Source organism: Diorhabda carinulata, chromosome 6 (genome assembly GCF_026250575.1).
Source record: "Diorhabda carinulata isolate Delta chromosome 6, icDioCari1.1, whole genome shotgun sequence".
In the NCBI taxonomy this organism is placed as follows: domain Eukaryota; kingdom Metazoa; phylum Arthropoda; class Insecta; order Coleoptera; family Chrysomelidae; genus Diorhabda; species Diorhabda carinulata.
In genome coordinates this window covers 12,905,832-12,933,300 of record NC_079465.1, presented here as the reverse complement: position 1 = coordinate 12,933,300, position 27,469 = coordinate 12,905,832, and the positions used below count along the sequence as shown (strand labels likewise).

At 34.1% G+C, this 27,469-nt stretch overlaps 1 protein-coding gene across 1 annotated transcript; it reads left to right on the top strand.

The window, feature by feature from the left end:
• Positions 1–20,681: 20,681 nt before the first annotated feature.
• On the top strand, positions 20,682–24,470 carry LOC130895289 (uncharacterized). The gene is made up of 2 exons (XM_057802512.1): positions 20,682–21,749; positions 21,990–24,470. The coding sequence occupies exons 1-2, from the start codon at positions 20,682–20,684 to the stop codon at positions 24,468–24,470; spliced, it is 3,549 nt and encodes a 1,182-aa protein (XP_057658495.1).
• Positions 24,471–27,469: the final 2,999 nt, after the last annotated feature.

Genomic DNA, 27,469 nt, shown 5'->3' with positions numbered 1-27,469 from the left:
GATTCAAACAGATGATATCAGTAGCTGGTAAATCCTTGAATCAAGCTGAGAAAACGAGAATGAGGGAATTTCTTTTGCAGTATCGAGACCTATTTGTACCAAAACGACCGAAGACGGGTAGAACATCAACCATCAAACACAAAATCGATACTGGTGATGCCAAGCCAATCAGACAATCAGCTCGCTGACTACCAAGAGCAAAGAGAGAAGAAGCTGAAAACATTATTCGAGAGATGGAAGAGGAGAAAGTTATAAAAGCATCTACCAGTCCATGGATGTTAGTCAAGAAAAAGGATGGGACAACGAGGTTCTGCGTGGACTATAGCCAGTCACGTCACAAAAAGACCTCTACCCCGAATTGACGATACTTTAGCTGACAGAAAGCTGTTTTCTACCATGGATCTGAAGTCTGGATATTGGCAAGTAGAGATAAAAAGAAGACTGCTTTTACTATCTGATCTGGACTATGGCAATTCAACGTTATGCCATTAGGGCTTTGTAATGCTCCCGTGACATTTGAAAGACTTATGGAAAACGTCTTGATAAGGTTATCTTGGAAAATATGCCTGGTTTATTTGGATGATATCGTGGTATTGAGACATTTGAGAAACATATTAAGAATTTGAGAATTTAGAAGACGAATTTCAAGCGATCTTAAGCTGCCCAGCTCTTGTTAAACCCAAAGAAGTGCCAACTATTTCAAAACTGAATAAACTATCTAGGCCATATAGTGAGCAACGAAGGAGTGGCAGTGGACCCAGAGAAAATTGTCTCCATACAGTGATGGAGTTTTTTTGGACTTGGACTTTAAACTATGGTTTGGACTCTAGTTTAACCAAGAATAAACAAAATTGCTGTATTTTAGAGGTCACATTAAAACAGACATTGTCTCAAATAATAATAAATATTATTTTTCCGATATTTGTTTTCAAATTGAATTGTTTAAGAAAGGTGTATGAACAAAAATAAACAAAGGAAATCGTGTAATTTATTTGAAGTAATGCGTTGACAATGTTGATAATTTCTTCATTATCATCGACGAGGTCATCAAATATGAAATATAAATCTTCAACCATTCTACCAAATTTAAACCGAAGTTTGTCAGTGAAGGCCATCTATAAAACGTGAAAAAAACTATATCTGTAGCTCATACCGACTTTTGTAGCTTAAACTTCACTAGCGATAGTGATCGGGAACATGTTGAACGTTCGCTGACAAGCCCTTTTTGATTTATGTGAATATTTAGATTCTGCAGGTTACATTGGTTGTTTTTTGTTCAGTTCTTCAAAAAAAAATATTTTTATTAAACTTAATGAGTTTTACACAATGTGTGGGTACTTTGTTTAGTTTCTTTTTAAATAAATTATGGAGAATAATTCATGGAGCCCCAGTTTATTTGACTTATTCTCATGACCTAATTCAATCATTTTCCTTCTAAAAAGGCAACAACTCAACGTTTGATCACAGAATATAGTAGGCTTAATTTGGAATTTCTGGAACCGTTGGTGATATTTATATTGAACACACTGTTTACACTGCCAACACACCAACACTCTCAATTACACTGTCTGACGCGCGTTTCGATAACAATGTTATCGTCTTTAGAAATTGAAGGTAAGGTGTAGTGGTAGTGTAAACAGTGTGTTCAGTACAGTAGATTTAACAAATTTCTGTTACCTAGCATAAATTAAAAGTGCTCCGAAAAATGGCGATTGCTCCAAAACGTGTTGAGTTTGTAGCGTATGTGTCAGCGAACGATTCGGCTAGAGTTTTGTAACGGTTGAATACAACCATTGTATGCGCATGTGCAAGCTAGCCATTTTAAAACCGGAAAATCTATCAACCACACGGGTGCATTTCACTAAGCACTCACGACAATCATGTTTACGACTACGATCTTTCTTTTTCCACTTAATCCAGAGCGTTATAATCGTAAATCCAAGAGATCACGAGGTGTTTTGAGCGTTAAGATAAACATTAACTAATTACAAAAAAAAAAAAAATAAAGCGAAAGCTTCAAGAGGTTGTGTTATAATTTGTAAGTTATTGAATTTTTTAATGGAGTGCTTAATTGATTTAAATAACATTAAAATCAAAATACTTATCTTCTGCGGTGATAGTAAAATATTTGTTGGTGTGTTACAAGCATCCAAAGTATAAATGAGTATAAACATTTTTCTTGCAGTTGTTCGTGTTAATAACTTGCTCCTGGATAGCCATCATGAAGCCTTCGGTCTCTGGAAAGAGATTGCTGATAGTAAGCCATCTGTTTGGTTAAGTTCATGATGATGTCTACCGTGTAGTGCCTTTGGTGACCACTGTTTGGGCTTTTCGGTTTCCAATACTATATTTACGTCAGATTCTGGCGATGCGAGGTTGAGGGGTGAATAATCCTTATCCGCTTTGGATATAATCCGGTGTAGAGTTGAGATTACCGATTTAGTATGACAGAATTCACGTAGTTTCATTACCCGTCGAGAGTGCAAGGTGTAATGTTGTTCTAATAGTGGATGACTTTGGGTGGTGGTTGTTGTTCTTTGTCATCATTGTTCGTATCAACCTCTGAAAACCCTCTAACTCTGTTTCCGTCCACTTCAAGATTCCAAAAGAGTACGTTAAAACGGGCGTGGAATAGGCATAGATTGCCTGGACTAAGTTGCCTGCAATTAATTCGGATTTCATAAGTGGTGTATTGATTCCGCATTCTAGCTGTTACCTGCTTGTGGTCCAGCCTGTTGAAATCCTAAGTATTTGTAGGTTTCTCCGTTTTCCATCGCCTGTACGATATCTCCGTTGGGAAGTTGCACATCTCCGTTCATGTAATGCCTCTCTCAATATGTAGAGTCTTGCACAGTCCAAACTCCATATGTATATCGGTGGAGAATCGCTGTGTTATATCGAACAGGTGATTGTTTTGACGCTTATTTGCTGCGTATAGCTTGATATGAAGATGGGAGATGGTACAGTTGGTGTCTCTGTTCGCTTTAATGTTGAGTCCGTACTTTGTATCATTGAGCATAGTAGATAGTGAATTCATTGCAAGGCAGAACCACAACGGACTCAGGGAGTCGCCCTGGTATATTCCCCTACGAATGAGTATTTCGTCAGAACTGAGGGAGTTTGGACCGATTTGAAGATGTAGGTCCGTTCACCTTCTCTTCATCGTTGTTGAAAGGAAGCTTACAATAGTTGGGCGAACTTTTTAAATCTGCAAGACCTCCACAAGCCAGGAATGAGGTACATTATCAAACGCTTTCTTATAATCCACAGTGTGTATACTCCCGTGATCGTTCTGTGCTTGCCAAAGTATCACAGAGTCCATGATAAGTTGTTCTTTGCGCCCTTGATGATCTCTTATGCAACCTTTCTGTTCCTCTGCTAAAATGTTATTTACCTGGATGTGCCCGGATCACATGGAAGATACCTTCTAAGCCTTCGCTGGGTGTGAGGTCTCATTAAAGGTTGATCCAATGCAATTGAATAGGGTTTCAAAGCGGTGAGAATATTTCTGGGTGAAGTTAGGTATTTATTTTTTATACTGACTTAATTTGAAGGTCACAAGCAATAATATTGTTGGGTACATACCATGGAGCATTTACAAAAATTCTTTTGACTAAAATATTTGTAGAAGTGCTGTATTCGAGTTAAAGGTAGTGCCCCTTAGTTGAATACCATAACTCTAGATGGGTTTTAGTGTGACTTCGTATATTATCAGCTTGTTGATTGTTAGTTGGGATCTTCGACCTATTAACCAATACAGTTTGCTGAGTTTTAGATCCAATTGCTCTTTGTCGATAGTTACTTATTAAATTATCCTCGAAAGAGTTTTTAGTGTGGTAATTTTTTCTTTTATCTAATTGTAGTTAAGCCATAAGTTGCTGTCAGGATTGATTTTATAAGATGCTCAACAATGATTATCAAAGCTTTCTTCAGTTTTTAAAGTAACTTGAAGATCCAACAAACTGTCCAAATGAACATGAAAGACATTCCAATTGGTATATTTGTTGTTTAATCTTGGTGGTATTTTTTACTATTATTGGTTGCTGAATGTGATAAGGACGAATGTGTGATTAGAAGATAGCTTAGAACTAGATTATGCATCTACGCATTCTTCTGGAATGTCCTTGTGGACTTCGAAGTCTACTAGGTCAGTTGGCCATTAGGCTGGCTTTCCAGTCGATATGGATCTTAGCCTTTTTTCCATAGCCTTTAGTAGCTGCCGGTCATTGAGTTATTAGTCTAGAGCCCCATTGTGTAACTTTGGCGTTGTAATCACCGGCGGCAAGGAAACTGCTGCCAAGTTAGGTATAGTTTTTCCAATATCAATTGCAGATTATAAAAATCCTTGTCGACAATTTTGTTTGATCTACCATAGACAGATGCACATAATTGTAGTCCTACTTGGAACACAGAAAAAAATCATTATTATACCTCGTTGACTTGCTACAACTGAATATTAAATTATAAAACGTAAATAATAGACGAGTAAAATAATAAATTTCCTCTAACTTTAGACATTTAATAACAGTAAGCAATTATTTGTTTGTTGGCCTTACGATCGCTGACAGGAATAGGAATATTTTTTTCAGACAAAAATGCTAAAATTTGAGCTTTGTTACTACTACTATTTGGTATTTTAAGGAGTTTCCGCAAGTGGTAGATTGCGTTGTCCATAACGATTATTGATTGTGGTGGATTGTTAGGTAAAAGCTGTTCATTAAACCACTTTTCAAATAATTCCGCTTCATAATAATCAGCTGAACAGTTTTTAATTTATTTAGCAGATATTAATAAAATATTAGGCACGAAACCGTCTTTCTTCCAGTGTGTACTATTAAAATGCATTTCCCTTCAGAACATGGCCCATTTAAACAGTAATTTTCACTATTGTAATCCCAACCCAACTATATCATGACTGTCCAACCATGTTTCATCTAGAAAAATTATGTGTCTATTAGAACTTCGGTAGTCTTTTATCTGATGCAAACAATAAAAATAACTACCCTTTACGATTCGGTTATTGCCATCCGTTTATTAAGTTTTTTTGTATTTGAAACCACATGTTGACAAAACTTGATGCAATATTTCTAAACTGGTATAATTTTATTCTGGATAATCTGCAACCTTTTGCTGTAATACTTCTAATATCGCAACCATGTTTTCCTTATATGAACTATAAATTTTCCTACGTATAGAATCTTGAGTAGGTTTGTCAATTGATTTCAGTTTTTATTTACATGTTTTTCGGTTCTGTGAATGATCCACAGCAACTCCTTTCGTGAATACCCTATAAATGGTAAATTTGCATACTCTAATTAATTCAGCAATTCTTATTATGATTGCATTATCAGATAGCTGATTATTCTCTTTTTTTAAACATTTGAATATATTTAAAATAACTTGCTGTGATTGTATATCTAAATCTTTATTATTAAATTCATACCTGTTTTTATTCTCACTACAATGTGCAATTTCATTGTCTTCATTCGCTCATGGCCTAAAGAACGGCACATCTCTATATATTTAGAGAAATTTATGAATTAAATTAAAATCACCAAGCCACGCCACTGCTTATCGCAGAATTTATTGCATGAATATTTCGAAGAAATTGTGTAGCTACGGCTTCGGCCAATAGAAATTACGATTCGATGTTTTCATTTCTAAACAGTAAAGATGATGAGTCCACATGGACTGCCGGTTTGTTAGATGTTTACCGAATTTTATACAGGGAGTAAACATTATTTTTCATTTCCTGATTTGGTGTGAGTGCCTTGCGTATTGATAAAATATTGAGTGTTCCCCGCATAGCTGTCTTCTGCAATTGATATTGAAGAACTATAAATAAATGCTCGAATTGTACACTACTATTTGTGTGTCGTGAAGGACTCTATATTGCAGTGATTGTCTTTATTTCTAAGCTAATATTAGTTACTTGTATATAATTTGTTGAGGATGGGACTAATTCGTGATTGCAAATTTAATGATAATAGCCATTCCTCCATGTGTCCTGGCATCTGGATGGTTAGTGAAGTAGCTTGTGTAATTCAAATGCTTGAAATAACTCTTACATGTAAATTGGGTTTTGCATTATTGCATTTGGGATATGTGACATTATTTGGTACGTCTCGTGATTGGTACATCGTTATTTAAGCATAGTTAAGACCAGGCTGTAGATTTTGTCTAGTAATTATGTGTGATGTAGGTGGATTCTGTTTTCGTCTGAGGCTCTAAAGCATTTTTTCTGTAGTTCTTTATGGACTAAGCAGTTCGCTGAGTGGTTTCCACAAATATTAAGTACTTTGACCCATGTAGCAAATAATTATGACATAAAAAAGTTTAGAAAAAAGTATACAAGGAAACAATATAGAATTTCTTTTCTAAAGAATAAACCGGAATAGATCAATAAGGACTTCAATGAAATTTGTGACAAATTTATAAGAAAACCACTAGCTGAAATTGTTGAAGATCAGGCTTTGCTTGAAGAAAGAAAAGCATGTCTACAAGAAGCTATTCAATGGAATATAAACAGTTTGCCAAACTATGCTGAACATTGTAGTATATGCATAGATGATAAGTCATTTCAGTCCAATATCTTCTATCATACTGGGCGAGATGAATTTGTTGGTCTCCATGATAGTGGGACTGAAAAAAAGAATTAATTTATACCCAAATTGCCTTAGTTACCATAGCAAGAGGTCTATTTTCAAAATGAAAATGGCCAGTTGGCTATTTTTCTAAAATCGCAATCTCTTGTTGGTGAGCTACGTGCTACTCTTGAGGAAAGTGTTGGAAAATTTACAAAAGCAAGATTATTGGTAATATGCGTGGCAATTTTATTGAGTTTGCTAATTTTCTTATTGTCACATCTAAGAATCCAGAATTTGTTTTATCAGGAATGAGAATTATTTATAGGATCGATCCATGTCATTTAATGAAGGCCAAAAGAAATAATCATATTACAAAAGTTCTCAGTTTTGATGGAAAAATAACATCCTGGTCATATATTAAACAATTCTACAACCTTGATAGCCAAAAATCTTATAGATCAGTATTAAAATTGGTTGCTACTTATATTAAACTTTCCAAGCAGACTCAATAGTAACCGTAGAGGTAATTGAATAATTGAATGAACTGTTTAACATCCTCAATTCTGAAGAAGAAAAAAAGTTATTCCATGGTTTCTCAAAACGATAATTTTTTTTGAAACTTCTGAAACCGAGGATTGGAGAGACTGTTGATATTACTTCAAACAGCAAATTTAGTATATGCTAATTTATCACATTAAATGGACTGAAAATTGTGGTCAAGGCTGTCTGAAGCAGGCTTCAAATATTTTGAGACAGAGAGAATAAATTCAGACTCATAGAAAACTTTTTTGGAGTAAGAAGACAGCAAGGCGGAAATTGTGTCAATCCTACGACCATCGGTTTTAACGAACTTTTAGAAAACTCTTTTGTCTTTTGCAGCCGTTTAAAATGAGACTTACACAGAAGATGCACCTAAGGCGCTGTTTTGCGAGATTATAACTATAGGCAAGAAAACATGGATTTCAAAATGAGTTTAAATACCTTTGTGGATACTTACTAAGAAAAGCCCTGAAAATTCACCGATATACACATTACGTGTGCAATTTTAAAACAATTGTGAGCAATTGGGTATGACTCAACTCCTCTTTCACATATTTTAAAGCATTTGCTTCTGAAAAGAGTTGTTATGGAAGCAAATTTATTTATAATTTCGAAAAATATTTTTTTGAAATCTTTTCTGTTATTTCATTAAACTCGGAATTTCGTATCAGCTATATGAAATATTTACAAAATTAGCTGTGTTTATCCATACCCCCCTGTTTTCCTTAGAAGATGTACTAAAACTGTTTATTCAGCTTACGAGATTTTACGCCATTAAATATCTCAACAGAGATCTAAAAAAACAGAAGCGACAAGACAAAAAGAAAAATGTTGATATTATAATTTATTTATGTTTTATTGCAATTTATTTACATTTAAATTAGATATATTAGTTTTAGATATGTTTATGTCAATATATTTCAATTTAGTATTTTAATATGAAAACGTTACACTAGCCTAATAAAAATATGATCAGGATCCACTTTTTACCACAATTATATTTTTATATTCAGAGTTTTTCAAAAAAAGGTGACCATGTCTCTAGGATAGATGGAAAACTGAAAAATATTTGGGATTTGCTCGTTAAAAATCATCGTAACATCTACTGGCAAAATTGTATTGAAATTTTATACGAATATGTTTTGGAAGTTGAGACATCCAATAAATTTGTTATTATGTCTGACTCTCATAGAGGGCGCTAGATACTCGACTCGTACAAAGTAGTTTTGAACATAACTTTTTCAATATTAGGTTTAAAAAGCAAAATTTCAAATGAACTTGAACATCATTTAATTTTACATCAAAAAGGTACTCTTGATAAAACTCGATACTTGCAATAGTAAGGAAAACAGGTAACTATTACTTAAATACTTTCATTGAATTTTCTTACAACTCTCTCAGTACTGAGGCGTTTCTGTTGGTACTAAATAATTTCACTTCTATTAACTTAGATGGAATCACCAAATTTTGCACAATTCAAAAAAATTTATGGAAATTAGCCCCTCCTAGCTTCTTGGAAGGGCGGTTTCTTCAGAGGATGTTCTTCAAATGGATGTTGCGTCTCATTGTGAGTAAAGCCTCGTTGAACCTAGAAAAGCTTTGCACGACATTGTGTTAGTGTGAAAGCTAAGTAAACACCCGTCCCATCACTTATATTTCAAAGAACAATGAAGGCCCATGACGTCAGCACTGTTTATGAAAGATATTCAGGTATGGGAAACTTCATACTGTGACATCATTGACCGTTATAACATCAATCACAGGTTACACTATCTCAGTCACTGCGTTATCAACTCCGAGCTCGTTTTATATCCTTGCGTATTTGACTTATACTCATAGAAGATGAATTCATGAACTTACAGATTGCGAAATTGTCTTGTTCGGATGTAACGACATGAAGTGATTGAGTTCGATAATTGTCAGAGTCAAGCAAGTAGTTTGTGACACTGATAGAAGCATTCGTGTGCTATACCTAAACACTTCCAAGGGAATATGGGTACGACGCTTCAAAGAGTGTTCCCATTGGAGAATAACGTTCATGAGACAGACTCTTCAAGTGAAGATGAAGATCCATCCCATTCAGAGCAGTCAGCTCTTCAAATGACCTGTCCTGGACGCTCTGTGAGGAAACCAATTAAGCTCTTTAGTTTTCTGGTAATTTTCATAGAAAATTAAATGGATTTTGGGAACCAGAGATTTTAGCGCCACTTTCGTTAGGTTATTGAGCAAGTAGGCGGCTATTCCATTCACTGTGTCAAAATGACGTATTGATCGTGTGAAATGTACCGGATGTCCCAATAAGAATGGCTTTCAGCCATATCTCGGAAACCGTTTTTAGTACAGCTTCGGGAAAAAAAATTATAATAAAAATGACCTCGAGAAAAACCTGGATATTATTTAAACAGTTGTAGGTCCACCGTCAGAGGGCGTAATTAAATACCAAAATTTATAAAATGAGTAATTTACAAATTTTCCCTAATTAAGATGTATTTAAACTATGATTATTGTATCCTTCAAGAAATTCAGCGTATATTTGATTTTAAAAGTTTTAGTCTATCTCTCCAAATAAGAGGTGGGGGAAAGCGGGAACTTTATTATGAAAAAACGCCTGTAAGTCCAGTTGTACTTAACCTATCTATGCAAACTTAGTCTTTTTGAAGAGAGCTCCTTTCTACTAACGTAAGAGTTATAATTTAGAAACAACCTAATGAGTACCGTATACGCTAGAGGGCGCTATTTATTTATTTCTTTAAATCTATCTATCCTTGAAAAATGTTGAATGGAATCATGCAGTTTTAATTAAAGACTATAAAAGTAGACCAAATTAGCAACAGAATAGCGAAAACCGCATGTCGACATCTTTTTTTTATTACGAGATATCTTAAGAAATGTGTAAATTTTAAGCATTTTCCTTTAAACATAAATTACTCCGGGTTAACTGAACGGATTTTAACATTTTTTGACTCCTCAAAATTGTCTTTCCCTGTTCTATTAATAATAGTTCCAATTATTGTGTCAATATTACTTATGCTGTCACTGGGAAACTGCGTTATGGAAGTTAATATGGAAATATATAAAAACAAGTAGTGGGCCATGAAAAAAACAAAACGAAAAGATATGTCTTGCGTCAAAATAATAAACCTAGTAATTAGTTCATTCACATGTCATTGCGATTTGTGTGCATGAATTCGATATAAAATTTACTTAAAAGTTATATCTAAGATGATTCTTACAAACGAAGAAGCATTTGATATGATAGGCATTTACTTTGATTGTATGAGAAATGCAGCTGTTGCGGCTAGGATATATGCCATACAATATCCCCAAAGATGTCATACCGGTAGCAGAGTTTTTCGTCGACTCATACACCGTTTAAGAACGACTGGAAATGTAAATCTTCCTGTATTTAGAAGACGCGGCAGAGTTCGTTCAGAGGAAAACACGATAAATGTTTTGGCATATTTAAGTATTAGAGCAATAAGTAGAGACTTGGGAATAAGCAGAACCACCGTTCAACGTATTTTGACAGGACACAGGTAAATTATGATATAAAAAGATATTTTTCTTAAACAAAATATACCCACATAATATTATTTGTGGGCATGGTTATACGTTAATATAATAATTTATGGATAATTCCGGAAAGATATTTAATAGGACATTATATTTCTTTTAAATTTCATCCATATCATATAGTACTGCATCAACAATTGGTTGATCGTGATTACGACAGAAGGTTGGATTATTGCAACTGGTTACTACATATGGTATATGACGAACCTCAATTACTGTCACGTATTTTGTGGTCAGACGAAACTACATTTAATAGTGATGGTACGATTAACCGGCATAATATGCAGTATTGGACACAGAATAAGAAGAAGTTCAGTATTAGGGGCGATGGTCGGTGAATGTATGGTGTGGTTAGGTTAGGTTAGATGTTCAAAAAATTGGACTTTTTATTTTTGATTATTAACGCAATTAACGGGGAACGCTACCTAAATTTTATAAGGGATGAATTACCACTTCTTCTAGAAGATATTTTACTGGCAACTCGTAGGTCTATGTTGTTTCAGCACGATGGGTATCCGGCGCATTTCTTAAGACAAGTTAGAGAATTTTTAGATAATACTTACTCTGATAGGTGGATAGGACGTGGAGGCCTATTTTTTTGGCCAGCCAAGTCACAAGACTTAACCGTCTTAGATTTCTATCTCTGGGGCCGGATTAAAGACCTTGTTTGTGCCTTTAGACCCAATACTAGAGATAACTTAATCTAGAGAATACGAAACGCCATTCAGAGTATTTCGATAAAAGAAAATGAGACTGCTATCTATTCTTCTCTTCAAAGAATAAACGCTTGTATCGAAAATGGTGGGCGACAATTTGAACATTTAGGTCGTCACAAGCGAGGTTAGGTTAGGTTAAGTTATATTTCCATTTTAACTTCCATAAAGCCGTTTCCCGATGACAGCATAAGTTATATTGACATAAAATTTACACACTTCTTAAGATATCTCGTAATACGAACAAGATATCGACATGCGGTTTTCGCTTTTCTGTTGCTAATTTGGTCTACTTTTATATTCTTCAATTAAAAAGATAGCTAGATTTAAAACAATAAATAAATAGCGCCCTCTAGCGTATACGTTACTCATTAGGTTGTTTCGAAATTATAACTCTTACATTGGTAGAAAGAACACTCATCAAAAAGACTAAGTTTGCATTGATAGGTTCAGTACAACTGGACTTACAGGCGTTTTTTCATAATAAAGTTTCCGTTTCCCCCCACCTCTTATTTGAAGAGACTAAAACTTGTAAAATCAAATAGACGCTGAATTTCTTGAAAGATACGATAATCATAGTTTGAATACATCTTAATTAGGCAAAATTTGTAAATTATTCATTTTATAATTTTTAGTATTTAATGACGCCCTCTAGCGGTGGACCTACAACTCTGTAAATAATTTCCAGGTTTTTCTCAAGGTCACTTTTGATATAATTTTTTTTCCGAAGCTGTACTATAAACGGTTCCCGAGATATGGCCAAGAGCTATTCTTATTGGGACACTCGGTACATTTTTATATTTTTTTTCTTAGTAAATAGAATAGTTAGTTACAAAAAGTTTTATTTCTGTCATTCTGTTTTGTCACAATAAGTTAATTTGATGGTGATTTTTACGTAAGTAGTTTCTTAAATTTGGAAAAAAATTGTAAGCGCAACATGGGAAAAGTACTTACGTCCGAGTTATTTGCCGGGTTATTTTGTTCTCCATCTGCCGACAAATCAGTTTTGGTGTGAGTTGTAAGGCTAGTGCAATAATCCCGCTAACCAGGGTAGTGGTCTATGATTAGGAATACAGGTAACAATCAAGCATAGTTAGGTAAATTTAATTAATGTGCAATGTGTTAAAATCACATTCATCAATAGTAATGTTGACGAGACTATCTAATTGTCATTGGGTTGATCAGCATTCAAACTGAACGACAGGAATACATACAATTATTGGTAACATATTATCACAATTTATCTGTATAGATACGAATTTCATTGACCAAATATAGTTTCTCATGCAGCATAATGAAATTAGGCCAGCAATAACCAATCAAATAGGACCAGTAATAAATCGTACGTCATTTTAAAAGGATGTAGCTCCTTCTTATTCTGCTCTATTGGAGCCGTCTTAAGTTCAATATTTTTCTATAATTTACATTGGAATTATTGTTTTTTGATATTTTCTTATTCACAATTGTTCCTTGATAATTTTTAATATTTATCTACATTTTTATGTAGGCTGTTAGAGCCTAATTTTATTTAGTATCACGCTCTAGATTCCTGGACATCTCAAATTTGCCGCAAGCAAACAAAGGGCCTATAATGGCCTTTGTGAAAGTAAGTCATAAAAAATATAATGTGAATTGCTCCCAAACAATACAAGAAGTACCCAAGTATCCACCAAATTTTAGCTTTGATCAACATATTAGAACAGGACAGGCTTCTTGGTCCATATCAGTGGGCAATGAAATGAAATTATGGCTTCCCTTCATCATATGTCAGCCAAAAGCGAATGCATTAGGATGCACTTTAATGTGAATGCAAAATCCATAATAATTTGGAATAGTTTACCTAGTCCAGTTTAAAATATTATATTGATAATATATTGTAGTTGTAATACACATTACAGAAATATACTGCATTACAATTTCCATATAACATCACTTAACAAGTCGTGCGACTGATACAGATACAGATGGCACTGCCATTATCAAATCCATATGACGTTTACGGAGTCCCAACTTTCAAAAGATTATGTGTAAAATTTTGATGACATTTCGATTAGTCAGAAAAAAGAGACAGCTATCTAAATGAAGCTACTTTTGATATTTTCAAAACAATGGATTCAAAGCAATTTCATTTGTTAATTTATCTTGTGGTTACTCCAGAAAACATCAAAAAAGTCCACAAATTGGTTATATTTAATCGTAATTTGAAATTGCGTGAGATAACTGAGGCGGAAAATAAATCAGAAGGCAGTATGCTTATAATCATGTATAAGCATTGGACCAAGAGAAAGCTTTTTTCAAAGCAGGTGCCTCTTTTACACGTGATTAAAAGCAACGTGTTGACGAATCAGAGCAGTGTTCCATCACTTCACACCGGAATCAAAACGATCATCATCTATGTGGACTGCAGCCGGAAACCCACGACTGAAGCGTCCAAAGGCACAACAGCCAGCTGGAAATGTTATGGCTCTAGTATTTTGGGATGCGTATGGACTATTGTTCATCGACTATCTCCAAAAGGAAGAAATACTCAAAAGCGAATATTACATAGAGTTCTTGGATCGTTTGAAACAAATGTTCTACGAAGGCAATGCACGGATTCGGTTGCTTTTAGCAAGGTCAGACGACTTTGAATCTATGTTGAAAAATTTTTCATTTCATCCAGGGTGTGTATAAAAAGTGTTCAAAGTTTAACTTCATGAATATCAAATTTCTTTATTTTTTTAAATAGAACTACCCAGTTTTTTCTATTTTAATGCATTCAGGGGTAAAAAATAAGGCAAATTCATGTATACTTTCCCTGTCTCTTACCGTTATCCAGATATTAAATGTTTTCTGTAAATTTTTAGAGATGCAGGTGTTGTCTAAATTTTATTTTGACCTTTTGATATAAGCACTTGGAAATATTTTTTTTATTTTTCTTCATCTTGTCAAGGTCTGTAAAAAAATCAAATCAAATTGTGTTTACTAATCCTATTCAAACTTTTAATATATACTTTTAATAATAAATAAATAAAATTTAGACCACACCTGCATCTCTAAAAATTTACAGAAAACATTTAATATCTATATAACGGTAAGGTTTAGGTATAGGAAAGTATACATGAATTTACCTTATTTGATACCTCTGAATGTATTAAAATAGAAAAAACAGGGTGGTTCTATTTAAAAAAATTGAAAAATTTTATATTTATGAATTTTGAACACTTTTTATACATACCCTGTATAAAATAAAAAAATTTTCAGCATAGATTCAAATACGTCTGATCTTGCTTAAAGCAACCGAACAGGAACCATTTTCATATCTTTAAGGGTATCCTGGTAAAAAAATAATTTATGAGGTTTTGCAAAAAAATTATTAACTCAAACAAAAAGTGCATTATTCGAAATAAGTTTTTAGACAAAAGTATTTTAAAATTTTACGTAGATTTCAAAAATTATTAATATACAGGTTGTTCTATTTAAAATAACAAAGTTACAGTCGACTTCTGGTAGAACTGGAAGTCGGCCATCAAAATTTTTTAGTTAAAAAGATCGTATCTGAAAACCCACACGTAGAAATTTTCATAATTTTACTTTAATTTTTTTGCCGTATACAGATAGTTTTAACTCGTCGTTGAACACCCTGTATAAAAGGCTAACTTTTCTACAATGCAGAATACTCCCAAACTTATACATTGAAATTTTATTCTAATGGAGGCCCCTTTATGCTATATTGAAAGTTGTAGGTTTCAAACTCAGATATAAATGCACATGTTGCTAATATTGTTATTTACGAATAGAGCAAAACAAAAATGTATATGCAGAAAAAAACGTTTACATCAAATCGAAAGATGATCATTAATACCTAAGCTTACCTGTGCATAAGCATTTTTTAATCGTATCTATAAACACTTAGTAAACTGCATTAATTGACAGTATTTTTTACAAATATAACACAATCGACAAGAAGGATTTAAAACCATAGCAATTATATGAAGACTTTTTAGTTTTTAGAAAGACAATAAAGTAGCAGTGTAGCTATTTTCCTGGACTAAAGTACAACTTATGTTAAGTTCTAGATTAGAACATTTTATTGATACAACTTATCATTGGGTCTTTCAGCCATATACTTAAAAGATACCTAAAAATAAATTTATCATATAGATTCTATGTCAGAAAATCAGATTTTAGTATTTAATTATGATTTTCTTGGTAATTAAAATTCTCACGAAAAGGGATGATATTTATAAGTTGACAAAGTTTCACATAATACTGGTATATAATGACATAAATATATGCTTACGCAAGCGTCTAAACCCAATATCTTTCTCGCTTTCTTCATGAGAAATTTCTCACTCTTTCAGGCAACAGTTTAACGTAGAACATAGATAATCTTTATATAACGGATTACTAGTTATCTCGTTCTAATCGCTAGATGAGTTAAATGTGTTCCAAAATTGACACGACTTGTGATTAGCTAATACGAATTTCATGATTCTTTTCATATAGATTATATTCAAAAATATTCACAACCAATATGTCCAAAATTGGGAAGGTAAATATTATGGAATGTTTCGAATGTGGCGTTAATATTGACCAACATATCTCTATATAAAAGCAAGAAGATCGTAAGTTTTAAGCCTTTTTACTGATTCTCGTTTATTGAAGCTCTATAAAAACGGAAAATTTTTAGAATATAAATGTAATAAATGTAACCCCACTTACTACTCAACCTGTGAAACTCGCAGAGACTGATATCTCATTATACACATATGGAAGTCGACGGACAACATAATATCATAGAAAGGACAAAAAAGAACTGATGTAGGTACCACTCAATTTTTAGGTGCAGCCACTCTAAGAAGAAGTGACTTTCAGGGTTTTGAGGTTTCCTGTAAAGTTGGTTATTGTGACTTACGTTTCTGTAGCTCTCCAGTACCTACATTGTATCGGAACAAATTCAGTTTGGCGATGGCGTCAATACTTACATCATTACCTCTGGACAGTGTACTGATGTAAATTTTGGAACTCAAGCATAATTTGAACTCACTGTTTATAATATACTCCAGAATATTTTGTTCATTGTTATATTTTCAATTATGATTTTCTACCTATTTGAATATTTCATAAATAAATTCTGACGCCAGTGGAATATGGCATAGGCACTAGATTTAACAGTTCAATAATGATCTAATACTTTCTCAGAGAGTATTGGCAGTTGCGTATAATCAAGCTCGGCAGTAATATAACATATAAGATCCGTATAAAAATAATTTAAAAATGCATTACAAAGCACCATGATTGTATGTTTTAAGTTAAAAAAATGATAAAAATTTATTATGAAAAAGTAAGTATAATGCCGGATCAAATATTTTATCTTTAAAAAAGAGATAAGAGATGCTCTATTGCGAACTGAATAGTAAGGCGCTTTATATTATTTTATTTTCATCAATGAATCATTAAGAAGTATAGATAAACAGCATTACACAAAAAAATTATTCCCTTGAATTTATTAAATAAAACCGGTTACTAATTCGAATAATACTGAGAAAGTAATTAACGTAAATAGGGTATTATACATAATTCAAAATATTGTTTTTATAATCATTAGGTAAGTAATCCGGTTGTCAGTAAGTAGTTGTGAGCTGTGCAAGTGAAGGTGTAATAAAGATCAAATACTTTTAAAACTAAAATGTACAAAATTAAAAAGCAATGAAACGAAAAACGAATGTTTCAGGAATTTAAAACAAAAACAAACTCCAATATGCGAAATAATCGACAATATGTTCGCATCAAACATCATGCCAAATCTTCAAGGTATTATTGCAGAACTGAAAAGGAAACGTATCCTTAAGGTATGTTCGGTACGAACACTGGGATGATTTAAAAAAAAACATGGTTTCTGATATAAATTAGTAAATGGTAAGTAGTCGTTTGCTAGAGTGGAGAAACGAATATATAACAAAAATTTGGGAGTAGCGTAATGAAGGAAGAGAAATAATTGGGAATGTAAAACGAAAGTACCCCTTTACGCATATGCATATTATATAGCAGGGAACAATGTTGGGTGAATGATGCATTATTGATAAATTCGAAGCATATCAAGGATAACTCTTTAGATTACCAGCAGGATATTGAAGGGACCCTTTTCGAATCTTGGTACCAGCCCTATGCAAACAGTGTAATTGTGCTGGATATCACCTCGTATCATTCAAGATAGAATCGTGAAATTCGAATTGAATATTCTTCTAAAGTAGGCATAAAGGAGTTTCTACTTGAACAAGATAAATATTTTGAAGGACATTGTACAGACAAGCAACTCGTAGAGGATTTAGAAACAAAAGTAGCTGCGAAAGAATAACACTTCATCTAAAAGTTCCTTCTCCGTTGTGGAACTGATAATAGAAGAATGTTCAAACATTATCACCGGGAATTAGATAAATTCCATAAATCAATAGAGTTGAATACCCCACGGGGAAAAAACTTGGTAAGTCACAATTTTAGAATTTCCTACGAAATTGTCATAGCTATGAAGTTAAAAAGTTATTCTTCAGTATAATTAAATAAAATATTCACGCTCTTCAGACAATGAAATTTTTAGCGATGGTGTAGTGGTAGTGTAATAGTATGCTCAGTATATGTGATAAAATTTTCGCTATTTGATTATTATGTAAAAATTTTCATAAATATCTCAAAGAAATGTTTTAGAACACTGCGAAGTTAACCAGAAAAATCTAAAAAAACTGATACAAGACAAATGAAATAATAGAAATTGCTCAAATAGTTGATTAAAGATGATTATATGAAATAAAGTACAAAAATTGACTTACTCAGAATCACATTGGCCTTACTGCAAGATTGCAGTTTGAAGATATAGGCAAATAAAAAATTGTAAGTCAGTTTTTCGATTTTTATTCATAAGTAAACATTTGGTTAGAGGTATATAAAACCATATTTAAGTATGACCATAGAAAAAAATTCTAAAAAAATTATTTTAAGAAAAAAAGTCAGCTGAGCCACTCTGCCCAATAGAAAGAAAAACAAGTCCACTTAGACTATTATTCATCTGCTTCTGGTCCAATATCATCATCTTCTGCTTGATCATTGGTTTTTAAACTACTATAGAAATCGTGGCAAACTGAAGGAATATATGGAAGAACACTTTGAAGATCCTTATATTTCAATTTTCCCACAGGTTTTACAGTTGGATAAAGTATATCTAGATGAAAGGCCTCGGTTTTCATCTCTGAGAGCTCTGTATTTTTTTTAACATTAACACAATAGAAAAGAACATTATCATTATTTGAGAATTTGAAATCAATGTTGAACGGCCCTTCAGCTTTAAACATAAGCCACTTATTTTCATCCATTCTACTTTGATGTCTTGTTCCCCCTATTATCTGTTGGTGAGTAGCGCCTTAGCCTAGTGGTACTTTTAAAGTCTTGGTAAAATCGTTTCTGTTTCTCGATCATCGCAAAGTCTCTATTGCATGGCAAGTAAAGTACAAATCATCTAAGAAAAGGCCAGACGCGTCATAACTGACAAAGTCCGCAATAATTTCCTTCTCTCTTAGGCCCATCCCATTTATGTGACAGTGGCATTTTTTTACGATTGTTCGGTATTTTTAATATAGAAATGCAAGTGCTAAATAGACTGGCAACGCTGCACGACTGCCGCATGGTCCAAATCAGAATTCGAAGGGAAGTCGTCGCGTAACCATGGATCTCTTACCATTGCGAGTCCCTCTTTCCAAGCCTTTACTTAGGAAGGAAAGTACGGTAATATTATAAATAATTTGCGCTTATGGTCAGATGTATAACCGACCGAACATCGGACATTCAGCATTTAGTATTGTGCCATAGTTTATTTTACAGATAGCGCTGTTTTTAAACATTAGGGGCAAAATCGTTTTAAATAATGTCCGCAAAAAAAGTTGGAAAGCAAGGTCTTATTATACGCAGCCAACGACGAGAAATCATAAGCAATATTATTAATTTCATGAAAAAAGAGGCAGATGAAGGAGTTACTATTCCTTTGAAAAATTACAGGTATGTAGCAAGATTTAATTCGAGAAGTAGGTTGAAGAAATGCGGAGTTTACACATTTTTATACAGGCACCTAATTATTGAATGTCATATTTTAAATTAGAATACATTTTGATATTTCAGGGAAAGAGTACTAGCTGCTACTGAGGTGTCAAGGTTTACTTTTCAGAAGATATCAAAAGAAGCTCAAAAAGTTGAGTGGGGAGGGCCAAGCACATCTTTTCAATCGCCGAAAAAAATATGTAACACTAAAAAAAGAAAACTGGATCGTATCTCGCCAGATCAGATAAAATTTATAAGAGTAATTATCTACGATTTTTATGCACTGGAGAAGAGACTTCCTACGTTAAATGTAAGAAATTGTTTGTGAAATGTGAAATGTTAAACTGACTAACAGAAAATGGATTACCTGCAGACCCCAAACTAACAAAACCGGAACTATACCGTATTTTTCAAGAAAATAAATTTCGCTTCCCCATAAAGTACAAACTAGACGAACTGTTACAACAACATGGGCACCGTGTACTACGTTTACCTCTTTATCATCCAGAACTAAACCTGATCGAAAAAATCTGGGGATTAGTTAAAAATTGGGTAGATGCGCGCAATACAACATTTAAACTGTCCGATACGGAGGCACTCGCTAGGCAAAAATTTGAGGTGTCGGAACAAGAGTAGTATAATATTTGCCAACATGTTAAAAAATATGAGAATGACCTTATACAAAAAGAGCACATCTTAGACCACACTCTAGATCACTTAATATTTACAGTAGTGTGAAGACAAAAACAGCGAGGATACTGATAGTTCATTAGAGGATGAACTAGGATGTTCGTCTCTAGTTTCTGATAGCGAATAATGGTTTTTTTTAATTAACAACAAAGATAAAATATTACACTCAACATGTGCAAAAACTGCGTTTATTAAAAACATACCATGCACACCAAACCTCTATGCAATAATCAGTTGCTATTTCTATAAGATAGTGTATATATATAATTAACTAAGTAATTTATTCCAATTTATTACTCATCAACATTTCGCTCAAGAAAACTTAAGAAAAAGACATTTATCTTTAAACTCTGTTGAAAAATTGCTTGCAATATTATTCAATTTTATATCTATATATTTAATTGTAAAAACACTGATTTATATAATATATAAAGCATTCCCAGCATCTGATTATATCCGATAAAAATATCATTAACTTTTTCGCTCTTAAACTTAAAATAAACAAACAACAATGGATTTAAAACATTTAATCAGCGAACGTGAATCTATTAAAGGTAAAATCACACAAAATAAAGTAGAAAGTTATACACCCAAAAAAAATGAAAAAGAAATTCCAGATCAAGAAGATAGGAACAAAGTAGAAATTTATTATCGTAAAACTAGGAGTCAATTAGCTAGAGCAATCAAAAAATTAACTATATCTGAAAGTAGCTGTAATGAGTCAGTTAGGGAAAAAAGATTAGATTCAAACTACAACTCAGGTACTAGATTACCTGAAATAAAAATAAAAAAGTTTTCAGGAAATCACACTGAATGGGAAAGTTTTTACAACTTGTTCAAAACTAGTGTTCTCGAAAATCCGCAACTAAAATCAGATGCTGAGAAATTATATTATTTAAAAAGTTATTTAGAAAGTGATGCACTACATATTGTAGACGTTTTACAAGTGAACGATAGAAACTTGCAAGTAGCTATAAACTTGTTAAGAGAAACTTATGAAAACAAAACAAAAATTGTACATGTATATTTCTCCGAATTATTGAACATACCGCAGTTAAGTAAGCACAATCCTACCGAACTTTCAAAATTTGCTACTATCTGTAGGCGTAACTGGACACTCCTACAGAATCTTGAGCTTGATCACAAAGTTTTATTAGAGGCATTAATAACTTATCTTTATCAACAAAAATTAGATTATGGTTTCAAAAAAGAGTTTGAAAAATGCAGGAACAGGGATACCTTACCAACAGTAGATGAACTTTTACAATTTCTTAAAGAGGAAATTGAAATACTCGACAATGCCACTGGTAAAACTAGCCAATCGCAAACTTCGCAAAACTCATTTTCGCACAAGAGGTCACAAAGTAAAGTAGCGTTTCATTCGCAATCACAACCAAAGTTCAATAAAAACTCAAACAATCAATCATCTCATCTTAAGAATAATTCGATTAAACAAAATCAAAACATGAACGGATGCGTTATGTGTTCAGACACTGCACATAAAATTTATACCTGTGAAACATTCCTATCGTTGCCCATTACTAAGCGTAATGAATTTGCCAAAACCAAAACATTGTGTGTAAACTGCTTAGGCACTAGACACAGTGCTGAAACCTGTCTGTCACAGAAGTCATGCTCCCATTGTCATAAAAGACATCATTCTCTTTTACATTTTCAAAACTCACGCAATGTAGAACAAAGGCATTCGTGCAATAACAATTTCAATCCACATAGTAACTCATACAATTCTCGGTCGCTAAATTCGAATTTCCAATAAAACCCTCAAATTTTTAATTTGGAAAGTCCTATTCAAATTCAGGACAGGCCGTCCACATCTCAAAGCATCCAAGAAAATCAAGCACGTCCAAATTCGTCTAGTCTATCAGCTCTCTCGATAAAAAACAACTTAGTGTTGTTAGCAACTGCACAAGCAACAATTTATAATCGACAGAATCAACCTGTTAAGGTAAGAATTCTTCTGGATAATGGAAGTCAGAATTCCTTTATCAGCAAAGAACTTGTACAAAAACTCAACTACACCCCGTATAAGAAAATCTTAAACATTTCAGGTATATCTGAAACTAGTACTTTGTCTAACGAAATGTTGGACATAGTGCTACACTCAAATGTTGACCCCTCGAAGAACTTCGAAATCTCTTGTGCTGTACTCGAAAAAATTACCACGACTATTCCGCAAGTGAAAATGAATGTAGATCACATAACAATTCCTTCGCGGATTGTGAACAAATTAGCTGACAAAACTTTTGCCACACCCGGTAAAATAGATCTCTTAATAGGAGCAGATGTTTATTATGAATTGTTAACTTATGGTCTCATCAAACTAGGTAACGGCCTACCTACTCTCTTTAATACCCATTTGGGTTACGTTATCTCGGGAAGACTGAACTCCCAACAAGAATCAAAAAACCCACACGCTATCTCGCATCATGTAGCCAGTGAAACCGAAGACCCTAACCCGGACACTGAATTACAAAACACTCTCTGCAAATTCTGGGAGATCGAAGAACTCCCAAACCTAAAATCTCTATCAACCGAAGATGAACTGACAGAATTCATCTTCAAAACCACAACTAAAATTCTCCCGAACGGACATTTCCAAGTGGATATTCCGTTAAAGTCCGTCACAGAACACAAAAAGTTAGGTGACTCCCTCGCAGTTGCCAAAAAGAGATTTTTCTCTTTAGAAAAACGCTTACAACAAAATCCCGACCTCTATTCGGAATATAAGAAATTTATTCATGAATACTTATCTCTAGGACATGCGAAATATGTACCACTATCGTCGCAAAATTCACGTTGCGAAAACAAATATTTTATCCCTCACTTGCCAGTTTATCGACAAGACCGAGTTACGACTAAGCTGCGAGTCGTATTTGATGCTTCTTGTAAAACCAACTCTGGTTATTCATTAAACGACATTTGTCTCAAAGGTTATCAAACTCAACCCAACCTATACGACATATTGTGTAGGTTCAGAACCTTCAAATACGCGTTGATAGTTGATTTGGAGAAAATGTTCAGACAAATTCGAATAAATCCCAAAGACCTATTCCTCCAAAATATTTTGTGGAGAGACTCAGCAAAAGAACCATTAAAATGCATTGAATTACAAACAATAACTTACGGTATGAATTGTAGTCCATTCCTCTCAACGAGAGTTCTGAATGAGATTGCAAGTACCAATAAAAATCTCCCTCTAGCCTCCGACGCTGTTCTTACGCAGACGTATGTAGACGACATTTTAACAGGGTGTGATTCAACCGAATCCCTTGAAAAACTCTATTTGGAACTTAAATCAATGCTTGAACCAGCTGGTTTCCACTTGCACAAGTGGGGATCTAACTCTCAAACCTTTCTAAAAAAGATATCGCAGACTCGAATAACTGAATTTGACATAAATTTAGATCAATCTCCGTCTAAAGTCTTAGGCGTAAAATGGAATCCCATAAGTGATGAGTTCCAAATATCGGTACCCACTGAACTCGTCAGTGAGGACAATATCACCAAGAGAAATATCTTATCACACATTTCACAGTGCTACGATCCTCTGGGGTTTGTAAACCCCGCTATCGTTAAGGGAAAAATGCTAATGCAAAAAATCTGGAAATTAAAGTGCAACTGGGATGATAAGATCACCGACAAAGAAATAAATAGGAAATGGCAAGAATTTCTAAGCACCATCTGCCAAATCAAGGACTTAAAAATTCCTCGTCTTATCTTCAATAACAAAGAAATAAGCAAAATCGAACTTCACTCCTTTTCAGATGCGAGTACTGAAGCGTACGGCGCATGTGTCTACATTAGAACTATCTACACTGATAAAACAGTTTCATGTGTACTGATATCAGCAAAATCACGCGTCGCACCTCTGAAAACTATCACAATTCCCAGACTTGAACTCTGTGGAATGCTATTATCCGCGAACCTGACTCAAGGAGTCAAAAACATTTTGGAACCTAAAGTCGACATAAACTCAGTTAACTTATGGACGGACTCTCAAATTGCACTGTGTTGGTGCAAAAGCCACCCAAGTCGATGGTCGACATTCGTATCAAACAGAGTAGCGAAAATACAAGCGCTAACAACAAATTTCCAATGGCGGCACGTAGGATCAAGCGATAATCCCGCTGACCTGCTGTCGCGTGGAAAATTCACACCTGAAATCTACTCCATGTGGTTTAATGGACCCAAATACCTCAATGAGTTCAGTTCAGGTTTCCCCCAATACGAGATTAATAAGAATCTCGTTACGTACCTGAGGAAAGGAAGGTATCCCTGACAACCATTTCCGAACAATGTAACTTTTGGCAAAACACCTTTTCACGCTTCTCTTCATTTTCCAAATTACATCGCACAGTGGCGTACGTACTACGATTTACACACAATTCGAGAAACAAAGAAAGTCAATTCAAAGGACCTCTGTCAGTCAGGGAACTAAATTCATCATTAAACTTCATTATCAAACAAGTTCAAAATCAGTCCTTTTCAACAGAAATAGCGGAACTTTCAAAGAATAAAAACTTATCAAATAAACAACTTATATCCTTAAAACCATTTCTAGATACATCCGGCTATCTCCGTGTCGGAGGTAGACTGGAAAACGCTGACCAAAAACACCCTATCTTATTACCTTCAAAAAATCATATAACTTCCCTTATCCTCAAACAACAGCACGTTCGTTTAGGGCATGCTGGCGGACAAAACGTCTTATCTAATGTGCGATTGCGCTACTGGCCTCTTAATGGTTCAAGGCAAATCAAACAAATAATTAGAGACTGCAAGGTTTGCTACCGCTTGAATGCGCAGACAGCTCGACAGATAATGGCCGACCTTCCGAAAGATAGGGTCACATGCTCGCGTCCTTTTCAAAAGGTTGGTGTCGATTTTGGAGGCCCTTTCTTCATAAAATCCTCTACCTTACGCAAAGCTCCCGTAACAAAATGTTACATAGCAATTTTCGTATGCATGGCGACCAAAGCCGTGCATATTGAACTAGTATCCAACCTCACTACGGACGCATTTATAGCCGCTTTAAAACGCTTCGGAGCAAGACGGGGCAACCCCACTGTCATATACTCAGACAACGCAACAAACTTTCTTGGAGCTAGAAATCAGTTGAGAGAACTTTATAAACACTTTCAGAAGAACGAATTCAGCGATGCTATACAAAATTATCTGACTCAAAACGAGACACAATGGAAATTTATTCCACCAAGATCTCCACATTGGGGAGGAATTTGGGAGGCTGCTATTAAAAGCGCCAAGTATCACATCGCAAGACTCATCGGCTTAACAAAACTAACATTCGAACAATTCTCAACTATTCTTAGTCAAATCGAAGCAATATTAAACTCACGGCCTCTGAGTGCCTTATCCAACGATCCCTCAGATTTTCAATATCTAACTCCTGGTCATTTCCTGATCGGATCAAGTCTAACAGCCTACCCAGAGAAAGATTTAACACATGCACCAGAAAACAGACTTAAATTTTGGCAGCAATGTGCGAAAACTCAGCAACTGTTTTGGAAAAGGTGGTCTGTGGACTATTTGAATAGACTGCAGAATAGACCAAAATGGCTTAAAACTTATGAGAATCTACAAACAAATGATCTCGTCCTTTTGAAGGAAGAAAACGTTCCACCTCTCTATTGGCCTATGGCAAGAGTCATTGAGGCCATAAGCGGACCTGACGGAAAAGTCAGGGTCGTACACCTAAAAACTAAAACAGGCGAAACTACTAGAGCTATAACTAAACTGTGCCCACTCCCCAAATAAGACACCGTGTCTTGCGAGGGTCATAAGTAACCATGGAAACATGTTAATCATCAGCAACTTGCTAATCAACCTCAATTAGCAGTTGCGACTTTGTTAGTTGTAATTTATGTCTAGGTTAAAATAACTTTAGTTTAATTTTACCCTTATCTATAATTAAAAAACTTTCTAACTTTCTTGTCCTATTCTTTCCCGCTATCGCGCTTTCTTTCTTAAATGAAGCAGAGACTTCATTTCCGGCGGGAGAATGTTGCGATTCAACATATGGTAAATACCATAATCGTTAAGACTTTCACAATTTTATGAATTTTCAGACAATGACAAATGTCGAATGTCCTTTGTACCTTTAAACCCCTAATAAATAACTCTCTCTCCGCAAGAGACCAATCGTTAAATTTCTAAAGTGTCACTAATAACTTTCTCTCAAATAAACACAAAAGCAATTACTATTGAAAACTTTTGAAAACCTTCATTATACTTTTACAAACTATTCCAAGTTCATCTGGTCAACCCTTATACAAACAAAAGAGAAATTTCAAAAAATCTGTTTGAAAAATATAGATTCTTTTTATTGCTTCACGGCAATTAACACAAAATATTACCACGATATTGGGATACTTTTAACCCCCATTTTAGCCCATATAAATAAAATTTAACATTCATGCACGAGACAGGAAGAGAGCAGAAAGTAACACAGTACAGAACAGTGAGAAAAAAGAATCCACAGTAAACAGAAACTAAACATACAGTGCGCGTTAAAACTAACGAACTATATCTAAATCAACTTAACGATTCTCTCTCACTTATCAAATCATAAAAAATCTTAACCTTACAAACGGGCAAAATTACGATTTACCTGAATAATCAAAATATCTCTCGCGTTACGACGCAACATAAAACGTGCAATTTTCTGTTACTTCGTTCAAGTATAACCGGAGAAATATACATATAAACTTCGCTATCTTTTGTAATCAACTATATATCACTGTGGACATTCTTGTTGATTTATCTTGTTGCTTATTTTGTACATCGATTTACGTGTAATATTGTCGTATTTAAGTGTTTTTATTAAACGTTACTTAAAATTACGACTGGTCCTTCATTCCGCAACCTCGTCGAAGAAAACAACACATCTACTTGGGTACTGTAGTGAACGACAAACTCGACAGTCCACTTCATCCAACTAGTTCATTACAATCCCCCAAGAGTAATATCCTACTGTAATATATGTTTAAATCTTTAATGTAATGAAAATGAAGATTAAAATCTTCATTGAATATTGTTGAAAAGACAAATTTAGAAACTTTTACTTTTGGCTCCTCGCTTTGTATATACAATTCATATAGTTTACTAATATTTAAATCAGGTGAGAGATACTCTTGGTTGGGATTGTTCTAGCGGCTATAGTGAGATCTGTATTTGGCAAATCTATTTATAAAACGTTTCACGTTTTATTCTTAGGAGGGTGTTTTCCTCTACCGACAGAGTGATAATTTCACCACCCGT

Bases quoted from the DNA above. Each gene is read 5' to 3' on its own strand.
- LOC130895289 (XM_057802512.1), top strand. From the start codon at position 20,682: ATGGATTTAAAACATTTAATCAGCGAACGTGAATCTATTAAAGGTAAA. The intron at 21,750-21,989 runs GTAAACTGCTTA...ATTCAAATTCAG, and splicing joins CCAAAACCAAAACATTGTGT to GACAGGCCGTCCACATCTCA.